The 20648-nt window shown below is 40.6% G+C and overlaps 2 protein-coding genes across 15 annotated transcripts in view; one reads left to right on the forward strand and one right to left on the reverse strand.

Annotated features, from left to right (window-relative positions):
• The window catches only part of GRAMD1C (GRAM domain containing 1C), a 160471-nt gene extending 146833 nt beyond the window's left edge, over nucleotides 1–13638 (reverse strand). For 11 of the 14 annotated variants that reach the window (XR_014824820.1, XR_014824819.1, XM_084991248.1 and 8 more), the window contains exons 1-2: nucleotides 13579–13638; nucleotides 8360–8509 (exon numbers count right to left, since the gene is read on the reverse strand). Coding sequence is in view for 2 of the 14 variants with exons in the window: in XM_003132665.7 (XP_003132713.4) it covers nucleotides 8360–8509; nucleotides 13579–13605 (177 nt within the window). In the remaining 12 variants the exon portion in view is untranslated. Of the gene's footprint in view, nucleotides 1–8359; nucleotides 8510–13374 lie in introns of all 14 variants that reach the window. The other 3 variants (XM_084991247.1, XM_084991241.1, XM_084991244.1) reach the window with 1 other exon arrangement.
• Nucleotides 1–20648, forward strand: part of NAA50 (N-alpha-acetyltransferase 50, NatE catalytic subunit) — a 574571-nt gene that overhangs the window by 448763 nt on the left and 105160 nt on the right. The window lies entirely within an intron of this gene.

A 20648-nucleotide genomic window follows, 5' to 3' on the forward strand; every position in this document is an offset into this window, starting at 1 on the left:
AAATGCATTATCTGTAAAGTGCAATAAAGTAAAATGCAATAAAACAAGGTATGGCTTAAATTTATGCGGAAGGGCCCTTTTCATGATACCAACACTCAGCAAGGAGGCAAGAATGCAGAGAAACTGGATCACTCACACTTTGCTAGTGGGAACATAAAATCATACAGCAACTCTGGAAAACTAAATATACAACTATTAGATGGCCTAGTAATTGCTCCTCTGTGCATTTATCCCAGAGGAAAACTTAGGTTCACAAAAAAACCTACACACGGATGTTTATAGCAGCTTTACTCGTCATAGTCAAAAACTGGAAACAGATCAAATGGTCTTCAATGGATGAATGGTGAAATTGTAATTCATCTATAACAGGAATACTACTCAGCATTAAAAAGGGATGAACTATTGGTACATAAAAGAGATGGATCTCCAGGGAATCATGATGCGTAAAAATAGCCAATATAAAATGTTACATAACTGTATTATTGCCTGTATTATTCTTGAAATGACACAATATAGAAATGGAAAACAGGTTAGTAGTTGCCAAGGGTTAGGTAGCGGCAAGGAGCAGAAAGAAAGTGGCTGTGTCTATAAAAGGGTTGTGACTATAAAAAGAATTCCTGTGATGGGAAATGTTCCACATCAAGGCCAATATGCAAGCTAGGATACCGTACTACAGAGTTTTACAGGATGCTACCATTAGGCAAAACTACTTAAAGGGTACAGAGGGTCTATTACTTTTACAACTACATGTGATATCTAAAATTATCTCAAACTCCAAGTGAGAAAGAGTAAAAGAAGTAAAGATTGGTAGGGTCAGAATAAAGGTGTCGGTTCTGTGTAAGAGGGGAAAATGTTTAAAGTGCTTTATTGCTGATTCAGATGTCAATACCCCATTCCTTACCCTTATTTGTACTGCCTACCATTAGGCCATTTTACTACTTATTAATATCTTGACCAGGGATACCATGCAATTAAAATAACTTAATGGTTGAGCAGTGTGACCAGGGTAATAGAAGCTCACCCTGATAGATTTATGTGAAGTTTTGGAGGATCTAACATGCTCCTTTTGCTCATTCCTAAAGTTTTAAACACAAGCCCAAAACTTCATGAGATGAACTGCAGTAAGTCACACTTCCCCCACCACCTCAAGGCCAAGTTTACACAGATAAGCTTCCTTGTCCTCAACCTGCTGGTGTAGGTGGATTTGTTCCTAGTCTACCTTTCACAGAGGCTAAAACCCTTCAAGAGTTGTTGCTTTATAAAGAGTTCTCAGTTCCAATTCCTACAAATCCAAGGCATCCCCTGTCCCTGTGTGGCCATTAAACCTCCAGTTACTGAGACTAATAAACTCCTCAGGGCTGCCTCAGCAACAGTTCGTGAGCTTACAAGTCTGATAATCAGTTCCTTCTTCTCCTTTAACCCTTAGGTACTTTCCTTACTATCTTGGGAGCCCAAAAAAGCATTTTAAAAGATACTTGTAACATTTCATCCAGCATGTCTAGGTGCTTTTTTGCTCTTAAGTCAGACAGTCCTCTCTCCATATTGCCAGAAATGTTAGTTCCTCTCCCTTTATAATTAAATCTAAAAGTGTTAAAAGATATCTAGGTCATCAAACAATGTCCTTAATTTAAATTTTTAAACTGGGTAAAATATGTTTTTTAATCCAACAGAAACTGGAAAATGAGTTTACTCTTTTTATCAGTTTCCAAAATGAAAATACAAAATATCCTTTTTAGGTTGAATAAATCCAAGATATGTTATGGAGGACAACATATTACATGAAACCTATTCTCCAAGGTTCAAAGTATGTTAAATATACTAATTAATCCTCTTGGGCTTTTAAAAAAAATTTTACAGGAGTTCCCGTTGTGGTGCAGTGGTTAACAAAACTGACTAGGAACCATGAGGTTGCGGGTACAATCCCTGGCCTTGCTCAGTGGGTTAAGGATGCGGCGTTGCCGTGAGCTGTGGGGTAGGTCACAGACGCGGCTCGGATCCCTCATTGCTGTGGCTCTGGTGTAGGCCGGCGGCTACAGCTCCGATTGGACCCCTAGCCTGGAAACCTCCATATGCCACGGGAGCAGCCCTAGAAATGGCAAAAAAAACAGAAAAAAAAAAAAAAACTTTACAGTGCAACATTAATTAATCATCATGCTGTACCTATAAGTCAAGTTTGTGGCTTATCCCCCACTTTAAGCAGAAAAGCTTACTGTGAATAACATGACTATGATCATGACATAAATCATGAAGACTTCTGATTTCTTGTACAACTAGAAAAATTAGACTATGATCTAGAAAAATTAAAATATAAATATTTTTATTAAAACACAGGTATACTAGGTATTATTTGTATATGTATAGATAACATTTGAAAATCTAGACTTGTTTTGCTCTTAAAATGTTTTAGAACAAAAAAAGAAACAATAATTTTAATTCTAACCTTTTAAAATTCTCTTACTCCATCTTTCTTTTTTCCTATTTCCTTTCCTACATCAAATATCTGAGGGATCTGATATTTCATAACTTCTTTATTCTATGTAAGTTGTCAAGATTCCCAAACACACAACTATTTAAAGGAAAATGCATCAAAGTTCTCTAAACAAATTTAATTTTAGTTACACAATTCAGAAAACTTTATAAATCCTTCCACATCTAAAATGCAAACATCAACCAAATCAGCTATTAAGGAATAAGTATATACAAATGACAAATATTAATTTGTATGTTCAAATGACAAATATTAATGAAATACCAAGGTACAAAAGAATGCTTAGTATTAAGTACATTTCCTAAAGCACTAATACTTCTATTAAAAAATCCAGTGAAGGAGTTCCCGTCACGGCACAGCAGAAATGAACCCGACTAGGAACCATGAAGTTGCGGGTTTGCTCCCTGGCCTTGTTCAGTGGGTTAAGGATCTGGCATTGCCATGAGCTGTGGTGTAGGTCACAGACGTGGCTTGGATCTGGCGTTGCTGTGGCTGTGGCGTAGGCCGGCAGCTACAGCTCTGATTAGACCCCTAGCCTGGGAACCTCTATGTGTTGTGGGTGCAGCCCTCAAAAAAAAAGAAAAAAAAATCCAGTGAAGTATGTCATTTTCTAAACATACATAAGAGAGAAAATCTCAAAGGTTTTTTCCTACTCCCAATAGGTGCTAGCTCTAAGAAGTTGCACCTGCCACAGATGTCTGTATGCTTTTCCTCTGGGACCTACTCCACCTGGAATATACCATCATTTTAGTCAGGAAGGAAAAAAAGGTTTTTGCTTTTGGGGTTTTTCTGGTTTTCTATGTGTTTTTGCTAACTGTTAAAGGGCAAAGCATAAATATTTGTTTTTAACGTCATTTTAAATTTCACTTCTTCATTTCACATAATTTTTACTGTTACATTAGGATTTTAAAATCAATGATAAAACTCACTTCCCATATACTAGGATTAAATATTTTTAAGTTAAAATAAAAAATAAATGTAACAAAATTCCTGTTTATATTACAAGATTAAACTACAAAATCTGCAGCTATTGATCTCATTATCAATTGCTGTGGTGATAATGATCATACTAGTTTAAATTAAAGACCTACTGTCAGAAACACTTAGTACCCAATCTGTTAAATAGACTATAAGGATAAAGTCTAAAAGAAATCAATCTGGGGGGTGAGGGGGGTACTTAATAAACTTTGGTTCACTTTCTTGTATCCTTTTGTTAAGTTTTCACAAATTATCTTATTTAAGGGAAGTATTAAAATAAACTTCCAATATTACAAATAGTTTGTCCTCTTATCCAGCACTTTTCCACCCTTTTACCACTGGGACAGTATTAAGGGAAGGTGTTCCCCATGTGACATACTCTCACTGAGTACGCCCCAGAGTTTTTTATGACTACACATAGCTTTCAGGATCGTAAAGTAAATTACGAACACTTGCTAGCCATAATCCCCCTATTGACTCAAGACCCATAGTGCTGCAATACTGTGACCTAATGTCTAATTTTACAAGTGAGGAACCTGAGGCAAACAGGTTAAGCAACATACTCAAGAGCACTACACAGCGAAGTCATCAGGGACAGAGCACACGCCCTCTCCCAGATGTCTTCTTGTTCCTGATCCCCGATTTGTTCAGTTATACCACGCTGCTGTCTACGTGCACTGCTGTTAGATCAACGGGGCTAGCCAGGCCAGAACATATGAGGTGTTCCACATGAGTAAATTGTCCAGATCCCTCAGCTCTTTAAATAGGAAAACTTTACAAAGTTATTGATCCTTTTTGGTAGAAACTTTACCAAAGTGAAAAAGGCACAAATCTAGATTCCTTGGACGTTTCAGTGAAACAGCTTTGACACTCTTAATTCTTAACAGTCTTGCTTAACTGCCAGGCCATGTGCCTGGTGAGTATTTCCCTGTGATGCTAGTGGTCTTCCGTGTGTTAATGTTGGAGTTCTCAATGAACTCCAACATCTTACTCTACTCATTCAATTCCTACTTTACTGCCAGGAGAACACGAAAATGGCAACATGGTAGAGTGAGTGGTGGAAGCGTATGGACTTAAAATGGCAGAAGGGGAAAAAAGTCTGTTTTCCAAACATGTCCACCACAATTAGAGTCAGTGATCTGTAAAGACCTGTAGCCGCCACGTTAAGAGGCTCAGGTTCTTACACTTTTTGAGCTTCTGCTATCATTTCTTGCTACGGTCCATGTGTTATCACCAAATAATTCCTGTCTCCAATAATCTATTCAGCTACATAACTTATTTAGGCTTATAAAAACATGTCAAAAATACATTAAAGAGGAGTTCCCGTCGTGGCGCAGTGGTTAACGAATCCGACAAGGAACCATGAGGTTGCGGGTTCGATCCCTGCCCTTGCTCAGTGGGTTAACAATCCGGCGTTGCCGTGAGCTGTGGTGTAGGTCGCAGACACGGCTCGGATCCCGCGTTGCTGTGGCTCTGGCGTAGGCTGGTGGCTATAGCTCCGATTCCACCCGTAGCCTGGGAACCTCCATATGCCGCGGGAGCGGCCCAAGAAATAGCAACAACAACAACAACAAAAGACAAAAAAAAAAAATACATTAAAGAAATTCCAAATGAAGTTCCTGCTGTGGTGCAATGGGATCAGCAGCATCTTGGAAGCACTGGGACACAGGTTCAACCCCCGCCCGGCACAGTGGGTTAAGGATTCAGTGTTGTCACAGCTATAGCTTAGGTCAAGGCTGCAGCTCAGATCTGATCCCTGGCCTGGGAACTCCATATGCCGCAGGGTGGCCCAAAAAGAAAAACAAACAAAGAAATTCCAAGTGAAGGCCTAGGGATTCTCCACTTATAAGATCCATCAGCATGAGCTTTGATTTAGGTTTATGAAGGTTCTCTTGTTATTTTCTTCTAAGTTCTCATAGTTTTGGTTTCTGGATTACTGACCTTTGGAAAGGTCAGTAAAACGTGTGAGATGTGTTTGTCTCTACCTCTACTCCACGTGAATTCATATAAAAATTTCTCAAAATAAAGTATTTGCGATCAGCATAGAAACTTAAACTGAGCCGAACTGGACATTTAACACTGTAAACCAGCGTTGCTCAAACTTGAATGTGCATACAAATCCCCTGGAAATCTTGTGAAATGAAGGATTTTCTTTTAGGAGATCTGAGGTTGCAGCTAGGATTCTGTATTTCTAATCCTGTGATGCCAAGTTGCCACATACTAAAGAAGTAGCAAAGCTCTAGAATTCATACCTCTATTTCTCTCTCTCCTTCTATTTCTAAATCCTCTCATTTCTTTGCTTTTTCCTTTTCCTGCTTTATGTTTTTAGTTGTCTTAAGCCTGGCACAATAAATGTCTAGTCCCGTAGACAGCCCTTGGAGCTATAAAAGTTTTCCAAAATATAACATAAGCAATCAAATCACTGTGCAGAAGGATGAAAACATAACAACAGTCATAAACTCCCTCAAAATGTGACCCAAAATAATATAATCAAAATAGATGATATGATTTTTAGGATGTGTAATTATCTGAGTATATTTCTTAGCAACTAAATATTTTCCTAAGGATATGGTTCAGAAAAACTTCTGATGTTAAAATTTTTAATGGGAAGTAAGAACCTGTTATTTATGTTAAGGTTCAATACAGAGTTCCCACTGTGGCTCAGGGGTTAGCGGATCCGACTGGGAACCATGGGGTTGTGGGTTCAATTCCTGGTCTTGCTCACTGGGTTAGGGATCCGGCATTGCCGTGAGCTGTGGTGTGGGTCGAGATGTGGCTCAGACCCAGCGTTGCTGTGACTCTAGTGTAGGTGCTGCAGCTCCGACTGGACCCCTAGCCTGGGAACCTCCATGTGCCGCAGAAGTAGCCCCAGAGATGGCAAAAAAGACAAAAAAAAAAAGATTCAATAGCATTCAATAAAGAGCTGCTAATTATGAAGAGAATGATGGTGCTTATACTGATCCTTAAAACCTGTTAATGTTATGTCTTTTTTAGGCGTCTCTAAAATTATAAGAAATTCACAGAGTTCCCATGCAGTACAGCAGGTTAAGGATCTGGCATTCTCAATGCAGTAGCTCAGATCACTGCTGTGGTGTATGTTTGATCCCTGGCTCAAGAACTTCCACCTGCCATGGGTATGAGCAAAAATAAAATAAAATATAAGAGAAGTTCCCATCGTAGCTCAGCAGTTAGCAAACTCAACTAGCATCCATGAGGACGCGAGTTTGACCCCTGGTCTTGCTCAGTGGGTTAAGGATCTGGGGTTGCGGTGAGCTGTGGTGTAGGTCATAGACAGAGCTAGGATCCTACATTGCTGTGGTTCTGTGTAGGCTGGCAGCTACAGCTCCCACTGGATCCCTAGCCTGGGAACTTCCATATGCCACAGGGGCGGCCCTAAAAAGACAAAAAGAGATAAAAGAAAAATAAATAAATAAATAAATTATAAGAAACTCTGCTACTATGTACACCTGATCCTCAAAGGATGAGCTTTCTTTTTTTTTTTTTAATAAATAAATGGGGATTTTATTTTATTTATTTTTTGTCTCTGTGTGTGTATGTGTCTTTTTTTTTAGGCATATGGAGGTTTCCAGACTAGGGGTATAATTGGAGCTGTTGCTGCCAGCCTACACCACAGCCACAGCAATGCAGGATCTGAGCCGCATCTGCGGCCTACACCACAGCCCACGGCAAACGCTGGATCCTCAGCCCACTGAGCAATGTCAGGGATCCAACCAAAACCTCATGATTCCTAGTTGGATTCATTTCTGCTGCGCCATGACAGTAACTCCAAGAGATGAGCTTTCTAATGAATTAATATTAGAACTATATATGCTTATAATCTTATATAAATTTTACTTATGGTTGCATTACACCAGATTCTAGCAAATGGCTCATAACTCTCAAAGGAATTGTTTGATTTAGAATGGGCCCTTTAAAACAGTAACTGCTGGAATTCCCATTGTGGCTTGGCGGAAGCGAATTGGATTAGGATCCATGAGGATGCGGGTTTGATCCCTGGCCTTGCCCAGTGGGTTGGGGATCCGGCTGTGGTGTAGGCTGCGGACATAGCTTGTATCTGGCATTACTGTGGCTGTGGTGCAGGCTACAGCTCCTGTTCAACCCCTAGTCTGAGAGCCTCCAAGTGCCATGGGTGCAGCCCTAAAATAAAAGGAGAGAAAAAAAAATAATAACTGCTGGCATTCATATGGTAACAGAAATGTTATTCTTACCAAAAAACACTATGCACCTGGTCAATAAGCAGTTGTCTCATTTCACAGTGGGGAAACCTGAGGCAGAGCCAGGCTATGCAACCAGGCAAGCACAGTGCAGAGAGAAGAGAAAAACTCCTTGCTTTAAAACCTATCTTATAATCATTATCCACTACAGGTCAAACATCATTAAACTTCCATTTATGTACAGAAACTACTTCTTTAAAACAAAATTATGTTAAAATAGCTGGCTTTTCAGTAACATTGAGAAATACAGTTTCTGTATAATATTAGTCTCCTGCCAATATAATAAACAACAGTGATGGTGCTTGTACTGATTATTAAAAACTGCTAACATTATGTCTTTTTTAAACAACTCTAAAATGATAAGAAATCAAGGAGTTCCCATGGGGTGCGTTTCTGTGGAATCCATTTATGTGGTGTAGTTTTCACCCACGGAAACTGATGCAGATAATTCCACTAAATCAAACCAAACAACAGTGCATTCTAGTGGCCAAAGGAGAGCATAATCAGTAATGACTTCCCGGACTCTGGATTCGAATTTAAATATGTGAAATCTGAAAGCTAATAAGAAAACATTATAAGCATTATAAGAATTCCTATAAACTGAAAGAAAATTTGCATTTAAGATTAAAATGAAGATTTAAGAAAGAAAACATATTACCCAAAAGTTCCAGTCCCCACTCCAGTTATGTAAATTTGGGGCCTGTTTCTTAGGTGACACTGTATTATTCTCATCCACAACTGGACTAGGATTTTCCTCTAATTTTTCCTGTAACTCAGCGGCAAAGCTTGCATCCTCTTCCCTTATTACCTGGAAACAAGTGTCAGATAATTTAAATTACTTACTGAGAAATGCCCACTGTAAAAAGAAAATCGTTAAATTCAAAATGCACAAATTAATATGAAAAGGACAATATTTCAGCTTTTAGAAAACCACAATACATTTTTGCTTCTATAATTCGTACACTTACACATGCAAATTTACACAAATATTTTCCAACTACTACTATTTATTAGGTAGTTTAGTTGGCACCATAGATTCAAAAAATGAATAAAACAAACTCCTTACCCTACAGAAGTTCAAGCTAGAGAAACAAACAGTAAAAACAACGACAACAACAACAATGTAACAGGAGTAAGAATGGGTTCAACCTCTTCAGAGGACAATTTGCAATGCTTGATAGGGTCCAAGATGGGTGTATAAGTCCACAACCAAGCAATTTAAGTGTACCTGAAGTAAACAATGTTTGTAATACTAAGAAAGTGGAAACAACCTTACTGTTCACTGATGGGGAAATTGGTAATTAAATTAAGTCTGATTTATACAAATGATGAAGAAATAAAATAAATGCATCAGATGTCCCAAGCAGGTACTAGCCTCAACCTAGGAGAGAGTATACTTGAGTCCATGGGGTGGCCCCTCATGAAAGAGCAGTCACTGTGGGGTTAAAAAAAGGAGAGAAAATGGGTGTGGAGCAGCATTCATTATAAGAGCACAAAGCTCACCAGGACTCTAATATCACTGCTGCTGCCACCACCTACGACTCTGTTGTAACAAAAATGCTGACCCTCAGGGTCACAGGGAAAAGCACCCATGGCACTCTTGTAGCACAGCAAAGGGGTCATTCAAACTCAAGCCGGAGCTTCTGCAACTCTACAAAGGAACCAGTGCCATGGGAGAAGCCCCTAGCCCTCATGATACTGATTTGAGGTTCTCGGGAGGAAGAAATTTATAAATATGAAAGGATCAAGAGGATTCCCTCCACCCAAAGTACTAACCACCAAAACGAGAGATGAAAAAAAGAAACAAACACAGCTAGTACAGGGAGAAGAAATAAGCTCCCCCCACCACCACCACCCCAGGCAAGCAGAAAAAAAAAAAAAAAACTGAAACGGAAGTCCACAGTTTGACCCAGTTGGAAATCCAAAGTGTATTAAAATAATTTAAACAACAAAAAATAAAGATTGGCCTTTGCACCTCTACAACACAGGTTCTGAATGAACTTCAACATCCACTCAATGCATTGATTGGCAAATCCTCATGCCTTTAATTAGTACTGGACTCAAACTGCAGTTATACCTGAAAAATCTAAAGAATTAAATTTAAACAAGGTACCTTCTATAATATTAGGGGAATTACTCAACATAAAATAGACAACAAATAGGTTATGTCTCACCTTAACTACCAGAATTACTGCCTTGCCTAAAGGCCCCCTAGTCATATTACGCATTGCCCTAAAATATTCCATAGTGGCAAAATGCTCTGACCTGATGAGTAACAAATTTAGAGTCTTAGAGGCATTGAAAAAAATGGAGCCCCATAAACTACCCCCAACCCCTAGTTAAAATACTTAATACAGCTCAATGTAAAATAAAAGAGTCTTCAAAGATTGAGTTTTATTATATAATTTCTCCTAACTAGTGAAAGAATGATTATCTCTCCTCTTTCTCCATTGAATAGCCCCAAATGGCCTGGTAAAGATGGAAAAATGAATGGTGTCTTACCATTGATTACTGTATCTATACCATCCTACCCGTGAGGGCCCCTACAGCCATACTACTGAAATTACTGACACCTTCCAACCACAAACTGGTAAATATATTGATATGATAAATTTGATGTGTTCTGTTCGTTGCCTTGTTCAATGACTTCTCAGTCAGTTTGTTTTACCTCCAGAGGAACACAGTATACTTTTACCTGGCTACACAGGGTACCTCAAAAGCCTTGCCACCCCATACAACCCTTACAGGTAACTATATCTGATTCTCTCCAAGAGCACAGGTATGACATTACACCCCCTCTGGGGACATTCTTCTGACACACCCATTCAGGATATACAAATACTCATAAAAGAGGATAGATCATTGACCCAAGCCTAGTGTAAAGCCTGCTACCTTGGTTAAATTCCTATAAACTACCTGGTAAACCTAGGGCCACTCTGCCCCCGACAATGTCAAGAGACAGCTATTGACCATGTCAGTATCCACAACATCTTTTTAGGTCTTTTTGGATTCCAGAAGCAATATATTTCTCATTTACAAATTTCTTTGGCCTATATTTATGCTGTTACTTGCAGGTAAGTCCATCCTGAAGAGGGCCCTCCCCCCAAAAAAGATTCTAAAAATTGTCAAAACTACAATATAACAGACATTCCCAATAGTACTACTTCCTCCCTGACCCCTTACCAAAACAAACAGACAACAACAACAACAAAAATGCACATACATGTACACACACACACACACACACTCACTCACAAAGAATCCTTCACTGTAGAGACTTTAGCAGCCTCTTCTCATGACTCCTAGACTCTCTGGACCACCCATAACGTCCATAAGTTGTTCATAGGCTTCTGACGCAAGAAACCATTTCTTACCCCCACAGAATATGCCATTGGAACAGTAATAACTAACAGCACACTGGACTCTCCCAGAAGTAGAGGCTCTCACAAGCCTGGAGCCTATGACCCTCCATGCCCATTATGCTTTGGGTCCTGGAAGCAACACTTTGCAAACTCAGTACAGCCAAGGTCTCTTTGCTGCAGGACAGAACAAAATATTGCCCCTCCGACATAGCCCACCCACAGGCAGGCAGAACCTCTCCTGTTCTCATTTCTTTGTCAGATAGCATGGTGCTAGAAGAAGTCGCCCCTCTCCTGAACCCCCTGAATACTTGGGGACCAATGTGTGATCAACTGATTGGACAGCAATAGGATTTCAATATTTCAAACTCCCATTTGAAGTGTGATAGAAAAACTTGCTGTTCAGAGCACAGCATCACCACCCCTACACATGATGGAGCTCCCTGGAGACCTACTACTTTTCATCCCTTAACCAGGATGTCCCTGGAGGAGAAGACCAACAGGTCAGCACAACTAGCTGAACTTACCAGTTATCTGTTTTTTGGTTGGGGAGGGGGGCACACCTGCGGCATATGGAAGCTCCCAGGCCAGAGACTGAACCTTTGCCACAGCATTGACCAGAGCCACTCCAGTAACAATGCCAGACCCCCATCCCGCTGTGCCACAAGGGAACTCCTCCCACAGTTACTTTAGCACGGAATGCTCTGGCCAACTGCACATTTTTACAGATTCTTTGCCCATTGCCTAAGAGTTGCACCCTTTGAAGTAAAGAACTCTGGAACACCCTTGCTTTCAGATACTCAAAATATAAATTAAGGTCACATGTGTCTCTATATATACTCTAGCCAAAATAAAAAAGACCTCACCAGACACTCCTTATCCCTTATCCCCATCAAGAGTTCCACAGATTACTGGAGTTCCCATCATGGCTCAGTGGTTAACAAATCTGACTAGCATTCATGAGGACACAGGTTTGATCCTTGCCCTTGCACAGTGGGTTAAGGATCCCATGTTGCCGTGAGCTGTGGTATAGTTCACAGACGTAGCTCAAATCAATCCCCCGTTTCTGTGGCTGTGGTGTAGGCCAGCAGCTAGAGCTCTGATTCAACCCCTCGCCTGAGAACCTCCATATGCTTCAGGTGTGGCCCTAAAAAAAACAAAAAACAAAAAAAAAAAGGAGTTCCAGACAGTATTGACAGTGACCAAGGCACTCATTTTTTCTCTCAAAATACACATCATTGGGCTCTTGAACAAAGCACTCAATGGAACTTTCATTTTCCTTACTGGCTTCAGGCTGCAGACCTCCTATGAGAGCCATGATGGCTTACTTAAACAAGTTCGAATTCAACTAAATGAAAAACAGTACATTTCAGTCATCAGTTAGACATCAAGGATGAATTGTACTAAAGAGTCTCATTCAATTTTTTTATGTTTGCCTGCTGAAAGCTTTTAAGCCTCACCTCTCTTTCTTCCTCTCTGTCCCTCAAATGGGCAAGGTGGTAAGAATGCCTGGATACTCTTTCCTTTGGTGTGAATGGGAGAGTCAAATCAAGCAAGACAGATCCTGACCACCCCCAGGAACCTCTGACTTCCACCCCCTAACCACAGAAGAAACCCTGAGCCCTCCTTCCCCTGCCCTTTCAAACCAGTCTGGATCTGCTTGAGAAGACTGCCCTGTTCTTCTCTCTTCATTATGTATGTTTATAAGTAATACGTCTTTAAATACGAGTAATAAACCTCTTCATAGTGTGTGTGTGCCATCATCAATTTTATCTCCCAATCAAACACTGGGTGGGGGCCACAAGCTGCAACCTAGGTCACAGATGTGGCTCAAATCTGGCATCGCTGTGGCTGTGGCATAGGCTGCAACTGCAGCTCTGATTCCACCCCTAGCCTGGGATCATCCATATGCTGCAAGTGCATCCCTAAAAAGAAAAAAAAAAAAAAAAAGTAAAACAGATACACACAACCAAAGTAAAGCAATGAGGTTAGTGTTCAGAAAGGCATGTGACTCCTGCAACAAAAGTGGGCTTTCACCCTAAAGATTAATTAGCAAGTTCTCTCGTTAATCAAATAAGGTAGTAAACAAGTAACAAAACTAGTTGAAACCAAAAATGCGGTTAACAGCCCAGTGATTTAAACTATCTAGAGTTCTGAGCCCTTTTATCAAGAGCTGATAGTTAAGGGGATGGCATAAGACCAGATCAACGTGATCCCGGTCACAATCATGGCAGTGGGGTCTGAGGCCGAGGGATCTGGACAAGGACATCTCGCTCCGAATGCCAACCCTCCACGCCCACCGGCGCAGACCTACCCACCATCGCCCAGAGGGAAAGGCTCGCAGTAAGGTCAGAAAACCCCCTCGTCGGTAACAACTTTCCAAATTACTCTAAAGAGCACCATGAGAAGGGAAGAGAGGAAATAATAACCACAGTCTAAGAGGACTCAGACAATCTTCGTGGAGAAAAGTGCGCAGTAAAGCCACCGCTGGGGAACTCGTACCACAAGAGCCACTTACCTGACGGCCAGTCAGAGCGCCTTCCATCGTGGATCCCTCCGCCGCCAAGGTACCGCGCACGCGCGTCCCGCTGCGGGGAGGGGGCGTCTAGGCCCGCGTCCCCCGCCCACCCCGAGGGTGGGCTCCGGGCTCCTGCCCGCCAGCTTTGCGAGGGACGCCTTGGATCCTGTCGGCGCGACTTGCGCCCTCTAGCGGCCATTCAGGACACCCCCGCCCCCTTCCCGATGTTTGCCTGAAGGCCTATCTTTCTTTGCTAGGAATCATGCTGTCCTTACCTATCTCCCAATCACAAATTCCTGTTCTGGCTGTGAAATGGGTTCTAGGCACAAGTCACTCCTCGCACTCCTTGCAAAGCCTCCACTCTGCTTCCCACTATACGTACCCTGCTCCAATGTGCGAAAAAATGAATTGCATGACAAGCTCCTGTTTCTTCAAATAAGATTGAAGTTAGTGATGAAAAGCTATTGAGTGTTGTAGGTCTTAGTTAGAAAAAAAAAAAAAAAAGCTGTAAAAGACATTCTAGAACAATTAGGAAGTATTTTATATGAAATCTTTATTAGAGTTGATGTTACAGAATAATGAATGGTTTATAGATCAATTTATTAGTATTCATTTACAGATAATACTATATAGTGATGGAGAACGTCTTTATTATTAGAAAATTCGTGGTCAGGTATTTAGAATGACGTGTCATGGTGTCTGCAACTTGATTTCAAATGCTTCAACAAAGATAAATACCGGAAGATGAATGTGTTCCCCTCAAATTCATATATTGACAGAGGCCACTTCTGCTTTGTGAGGCCACAGTGATAAGGCCACCAGCTCTGAACAGAATGTGGGCTCTCAGACCTGACAGGGACTCTGCTGGTGTCTTGAGCTTGGACTTCCCACACTCCAGGATGATGAGAAAGAAAATGTTTGTGTTTAAGCCACACACTCTGTATTTTTGCTGTAGCAGGCTGATTAGACTAAGACAATAGATAGAAAGAAAAATAGCAAAATGGTAATAATTATTGCACCTGTGTAGTGGGTATACCACTGTTCAGTGACTCTTTTTCTATTTCTGTATGTTTGAAAATAATCATAATGTAAAGTTGAAGAGGGGGAAGAATCAAATCCAGTTCCACAAAAAGTCAGATATTGAGTACTTTAAAAGTTTATATTATAGGAGTCCCTGTTGTGGTTCAGTGGGTTAAGAACCCAACATAGTACCTATAAGGATGCAGTTCTGATCCCTGGCCTCGCCAAGTGGGGTAAGGACCCCAAGTTGCCATGAGCTGCTCCATCTAGAGTTGTTGTGGCTGTGGCGTAGGCCAGCATCTGCAGCTCCAATTCAACCCCTAGCCTGGGAACTTCCACATGGCACAGGTGCAGCCATAAAAAGAAAATAAAAGTATGTATTACATGCTAAAGGAAAAATTACTTAATAAGATAATCAAGAAAGGATAGGTTCCTGTCCCGTCCTGCAAAACTTTGCATAAGCTATGTTTTCCTTCAATGCTGTGTACAAGAATAGGCTGAAGAAAAAAATGACTACCTATTCTTTGAACCTGAATCCACACCAAGAATTCTTTTTTGGATTGAAAGAATTTAATAATGCCAGTATTTTTTAAATCATTCTTCAATGGTAAAAAAATATATAGTCAGTATGTAGTTTGTAACTATTAAAATTTTTTTAAATTTTGAACTATTTCAAACACATAAAATTTGCAAATGTGTTACAATAACCTTTTCCCTGAACCTTCTGAGAGTTGGCTATCAACTCAGAATACTTTGTGAATATTTCCTACATTCAAGGACATTCTCCTAAACAATCACAATATGAGCAACAAAATTGAGGAATTAATATTATATTACTGCCTTCTAATTCTCACATTCCATTAAAGTTATAGCAATTGTTTCAATAATGTTCTTTATAGCAAAAGATTCTAGTCCCAAATAATGCGTTACAATGAGTTGCCATATCTCCTTCCCTGTGCGACATGAAACCCATCCCCTGCACAGACTCGCTCTTCATACATCCCATCCTAAACACCCCTTGCCCAACCACCACAGTTGCTCCATCCTTCACTCTCTTCACCTTGTTCTGCTTCTAAAACCCCTCACAGTGCTGCCTCCACTAAGTAATTTAAACTATTTATAGGGGTTCCAGTGGTGGTGCGGTGAAAATGGATCTGACCAGCATTCATGAGGATGTGGGTTTGATCCCTGGCTCAGTGGGTCAGGGTCCGGTGTTGCCATGAGCTGTGGGTGTAGGCTGACAGCTGTAGCTCTAATTCCACCCCCTAGCCTGGAAACATCCATATGTCACAGGTGCAGCCCTAAAAGCAAAAATAAATTTTAAAAAAACCTATTTATAAAGGCTGAAAATGTGAAAATAATCTAATAAACAAAGATCCTAAAGTTGGGCTGAGTCAATCACTATTCAGGTTTTAGAACCAATTTAAAGGGAATGACTTTGTTTTGAAAAATCTAATTTTTAAGAAAAAGTGAATAGAAGTAGATATCAAGGAGTTCCCTTGTGGCTCAGTGAGTTAAGAATCCAGCACAGGAGTTCCCGTCGTGGCGCAGTGGTTAACGAATCCGACTAGGAACCATGAGGTTGCGGGTTCGGTCCCTGCCCTTGCTCAGTGGGTTAACGATCTGGCGTTGCCGTGAGCTGTGGTGTAGGTTGCAGACACGGCTCGGATCCCGCGTTGCTGTGGCTCTGGTGTAGGCCGGTGGCTACAGCTCCGATTGGACCCCTAGCCTGGGAACCTCCATATGCCGCGGGAGCGGCCCAAAGAAATAGCAAAAAGACAAAAAAAAAAAAAAAAAAAAGAATCCAGCACAGCCATTGCTGCGGCTCTGGTACTTCTGTTGTATTGGTTTGACCCCTGACCCAGGGACTTCTGCATGCCTCCGGCATGGCCAAAAATAAGTGAATATCAAATTTCTTCAAAGGTTAACATTATTTATGTTGTAAACAATGGAAGATATCATAAGAGGAAAACTATCAATGTGCATTGAAATGTAAAATTCCAAAGGTGAAAAAAAGCACATTGTTTTAAAAAACAGACTTGATATCCTTAAATGCATATTTATAAACATTAAGATACACAATAAAGGATGAATCTCGAGAACATGTTGAGTAAAACAAGTGAGTCACAGAAAAATACAGTAAGGTCAGTTTATAACTTTCCAAAACATATAAAACCAAATAGTATACTGCAAATACAAAGGATACAGATATAGTAAAACTCTGAAGAGAAGCAAAACATGATAAGCACAATTTCCCTTTGAGAGGGAAAGAAAAGTGTTAGAATCAGGGAGGTATGTAGGGAACTTCAAAATGGACAGGGATATAAATTTGTTTGTTATATAGTCATTTCTGGATACCTTACATTCTATATAAATATTCTGTCATGCAATTATTCTATCTACTCAATAGTCAATAAAAGTAATTAAAAAAAAAAGACCCTTCATAGATAAAGTGAACAAAGGACATGAGTTGATGATCCCTATTGGCCAGGAAGAATAAATGGCTGGCCCTGAAGTTAAAAATTGTCAGGGTTCAAATTTTGGCTCTATCATATATTAGCAGCTCATCTCATCTATTGTTCCCTGAGTCCTTATTTGATAGCTAAAGATAGCAATAGTACTGTTTAGTCAGCTCATGCTGCCATGACAAGTACCTCAGACTGGGTGTCTTAAACGACCGAATGCATTTTCTTACAGTTCTGGAGGCCAAAAGTCCAAAACTAACTTGGTTTCTAGTAAGGACGCTCTTCCTTGCTTGCAAATGGTGACTTCTTGCCTTGTCCTCACACACCGTGCCCTCTGGTCTCTTCTTCTAAGGATGCTAATCCTACTGGATCAGGACCCCAACCTTATGACCTCATTTAAACTTAATTACTTGTGAAGTAATGGGGGGTGAGTGCTTCAACATATTAATTTAGAAGTGACTCCTAGCCTGGGAATTTCCATGTGCCATGGGTGCAGCCCTAAAAAGCAAGAAAGCAAGGAAAGAAAGGGCTCCTAGGAACTGAAATGGAAAAACCACAATCAAATGAAAAATGGATAAAGTATATGTCAGAAAGGTCACAGAAATGAAATACAAGTGCCTCTTTAAAAAATAGAGAAAAGTGCTCAATTTCACTCAGAAAGAAATAGAAATTAAAACTACACCAAAATATCATTTTCACCTGGTAGATTGACAGATGTTTGATAATATTCTGTTGACAAGACTGTTAGTGATTAAGGAACTCTCATGGTGGGAGTGTAAATAATGTAGCACCTTGGCAATAGCCATAAAAATCACAAAATGCTGAGTTCCCATCCTGGTGCAGTGGAAACAAATCCAACTAGGAACCATGAGGTTGCGGGTTCAATACCTGGCCTTGCTCAGTGGGTTAAGGATCCGGCGTTGCCGTGAGCTGTGGTGTAGGTCACAGATGCGGCTGGGATCTGGCATTGCTATGGCTCTGGCATTGGCCAGCAGCTACCACCTCTGCTTAGACCCCTAGCCTGGGAACCTCCATATGCCTTGGGTATGGTCCTAAAAAAAGACAAAAAAAAGAAAAAGAATGAGAGGGGAATTAGTGTAGTGGCTTAGCGGTTAACAAACCTGTTTAGTGCCCATGAGGACAAGGGGTCCATCTCTGGCCTCACTCCGTGGGTTAAGGATCCTGCATTGCAGTGAGCTGTGGTGTAGTTCGCAGACACAGCTCAGATCCCAAGTTGATGTGGCTGTGGCTCTGGCATAAGCCATCGACTACAGCTCCAATTGGACCCCTAGCCTGGGAACCTACATGTGCCACGGGTGCGGCCCTAAAAAAGACAAAAAAAAAAAAAAAAAAAAACTAGAATGAGAGGAAGATTACTATATTGTAAACCTGAAACTAAGATAATATTGTTAATCAACTCTACTTCAATTTTTTTTAAAAAAAGAGTGAGAGAGAGTAACATCAGCAAAAATGGCAGGGTAGGGAGCTCCAAAAGTTTGTATTTCACAAAAGCAACAATTAAGCTGGCAAAAACTGTCAGGACCTACTTGTTGGGAACTCTGGAATCTGCCCCAAAACTTACAACAATCAGAGGAATGCTTAATTAAGAAAAAACAGCTGAGTCTCAGTAAGACTGAGAGCTCTTTGTGACACTTTAATTTACTCTGGTACCACCCCCTGCTTCACAATAGCCTGCATGACTGTGACCAGTTCCTACTATTGAAGGGGGAACACAGAACTTATTAAAGAATGGTGGTTGTTTGCACTGACCTGTCTGGTGGCTCCATGAAGGACCAGCTCAGGGATTTGCCCCTTTTCACCTAACTCATTCTCCTAGGACTATACCTAAAGCAAAGGGAAGAGGGTGGGATTTACGGAAAACATTTGAAGGCAGATACTATATTAGCCACTGCCATTTGGAACAAGGGAGAACAGCTGAGGCAATCAATAGACAATCTGAGAAGTTTGGGAGAAAAGGCTGGGGAATAGGGGCTTCGAAAAGCTCCTAAAAATTTCAGGGAATCCAGAAAGTCACACACATGTCCAGAGCTTGGAGCATGCACAGAAAAGACCTAAGGCCCCTAAGCACTCACCTCTGGCTCACCTTCAGTCTCTGCAGAAAGGGAAAGCTAAGGCAGAGTTTTTTTTTAATTTTTTATTTTTTTTACTTTTTAATTTTTTTTGCTTTTTAGGGCCACACATATGGGTGGTCCCAGGCTAGGGGTCGAATCAGAGCTAGAGCTGCCAGCCTACACCATACACAAGGGAAAATGAATAGACCCAGACCCAATGTGGCCCAAATGAAGCCAAGACATTGGACAGACAAAACTTTAAATCAACTTTTTTATTTTATTTTATTTTATTATTTTTTATGGCCACACCCATGTTCCCAGGCCAGGGATTGAATCTGAGCTGCAGCTGTGACCTATGCCACAACTGCAGCAACACCAGATCCTTAACCCACTGCCCAGGCCAGGGATTGAAGCCATGCCTATGCAGTTATCCAAGCTACTACAGTTGGATTCTCACCACAGCAGGAATTCCCTAGATCAACTATTTTATATATGTTCAAAGAGCTAAAGGAAACCATATGCAAAAATGGAAACTGTGAGAACAATTTCTCACCAAGCAGAGAATACCAATAAAGAAATTATAAAAAGAACCATGTAGGAAATCTGGAGTTGAGAATTACAATAACTGGGAAGTTACCACTGTGGCTCAGGGGAAACGAATCTGACTACCATCCAAGGGGATGCAGGTTCAATCCCTGGGCTCGCTCAGTGGGTTAAGGTCGAGTGTTGCAGTGAGCTGTGCTTTAGGTTGCAGATATGGTTCGGATCTGGAGTTGTGGTGCATATGGCATAGGTCAGCGGCTACAGCTCCAATTCGACCCCCACCCTGGGAACCTCCACATACCACCAGTATGGCCCTAAAAAGACAAAGAAAGAAAGGAAGGAAGGAAGAAAAGGAAGGAAGGAAGGAAGGAAGGAAGGAAGGAAGGAAGGAAGGAAGGGAGAAAGAAAGAAAGAAAGAAAGAAAGAAAGAAAGAAAGAAAGAAAGAAAGAAAGAAAGAAAGAAAGAAAGGAAGGAAGGAAGGAAGGAAGAAAGAAAGAAAAGAGAAAGAACGAACAATAACTGAAATGAAAAATTCACTGCTGGGGTCCAATAGCAGATTTGAGTTGCAGAGGAAAAAGTCAGCAAACTTGAAGATAGTTCAGTTGAGATTATCCAGCTTAAGGGGCAGAAAGAAAAATAATGAAGAAAAAATGAACGGAAACTAAGAAATCTGTGCTGCACCATTAAGTATACCATTATACATGTAGTGTATAGAAGAGGAAAGACAGAAAGGGACAAAGAATATTTGAAGAAATATTGTCATTATCATCATCATAAACTCAAGTTCTGATTAAGTACTGATATGGAAAGATCTATAAAATATATTGTTAAATAGCAAAAGCAAGGTATATGTATAGTGCCAAAAATACGTATTATGAATCTAATCATGAGGAAACATCAGATTAATTCAGTTTGAAGGACATTCTATAAAATAATTGAATTCTTTAGACATGTCAAGCTTATGAAGCC

The sequence above is a fragment of the Sus scrofa genome, chromosome 13 (assembly GCF_054392235.1).
Source record: "Sus scrofa isolate SSC_HxYL_T2T_F1_AM1 chromosome 13, Sscrofa_HxYL_maternal_Yorkshire_Landrace_v2.0, whole genome shotgun sequence".
Classification (NCBI taxonomy): domain Eukaryota; kingdom Metazoa; phylum Chordata; class Mammalia; order Artiodactyla; family Suidae; genus Sus; species Sus scrofa.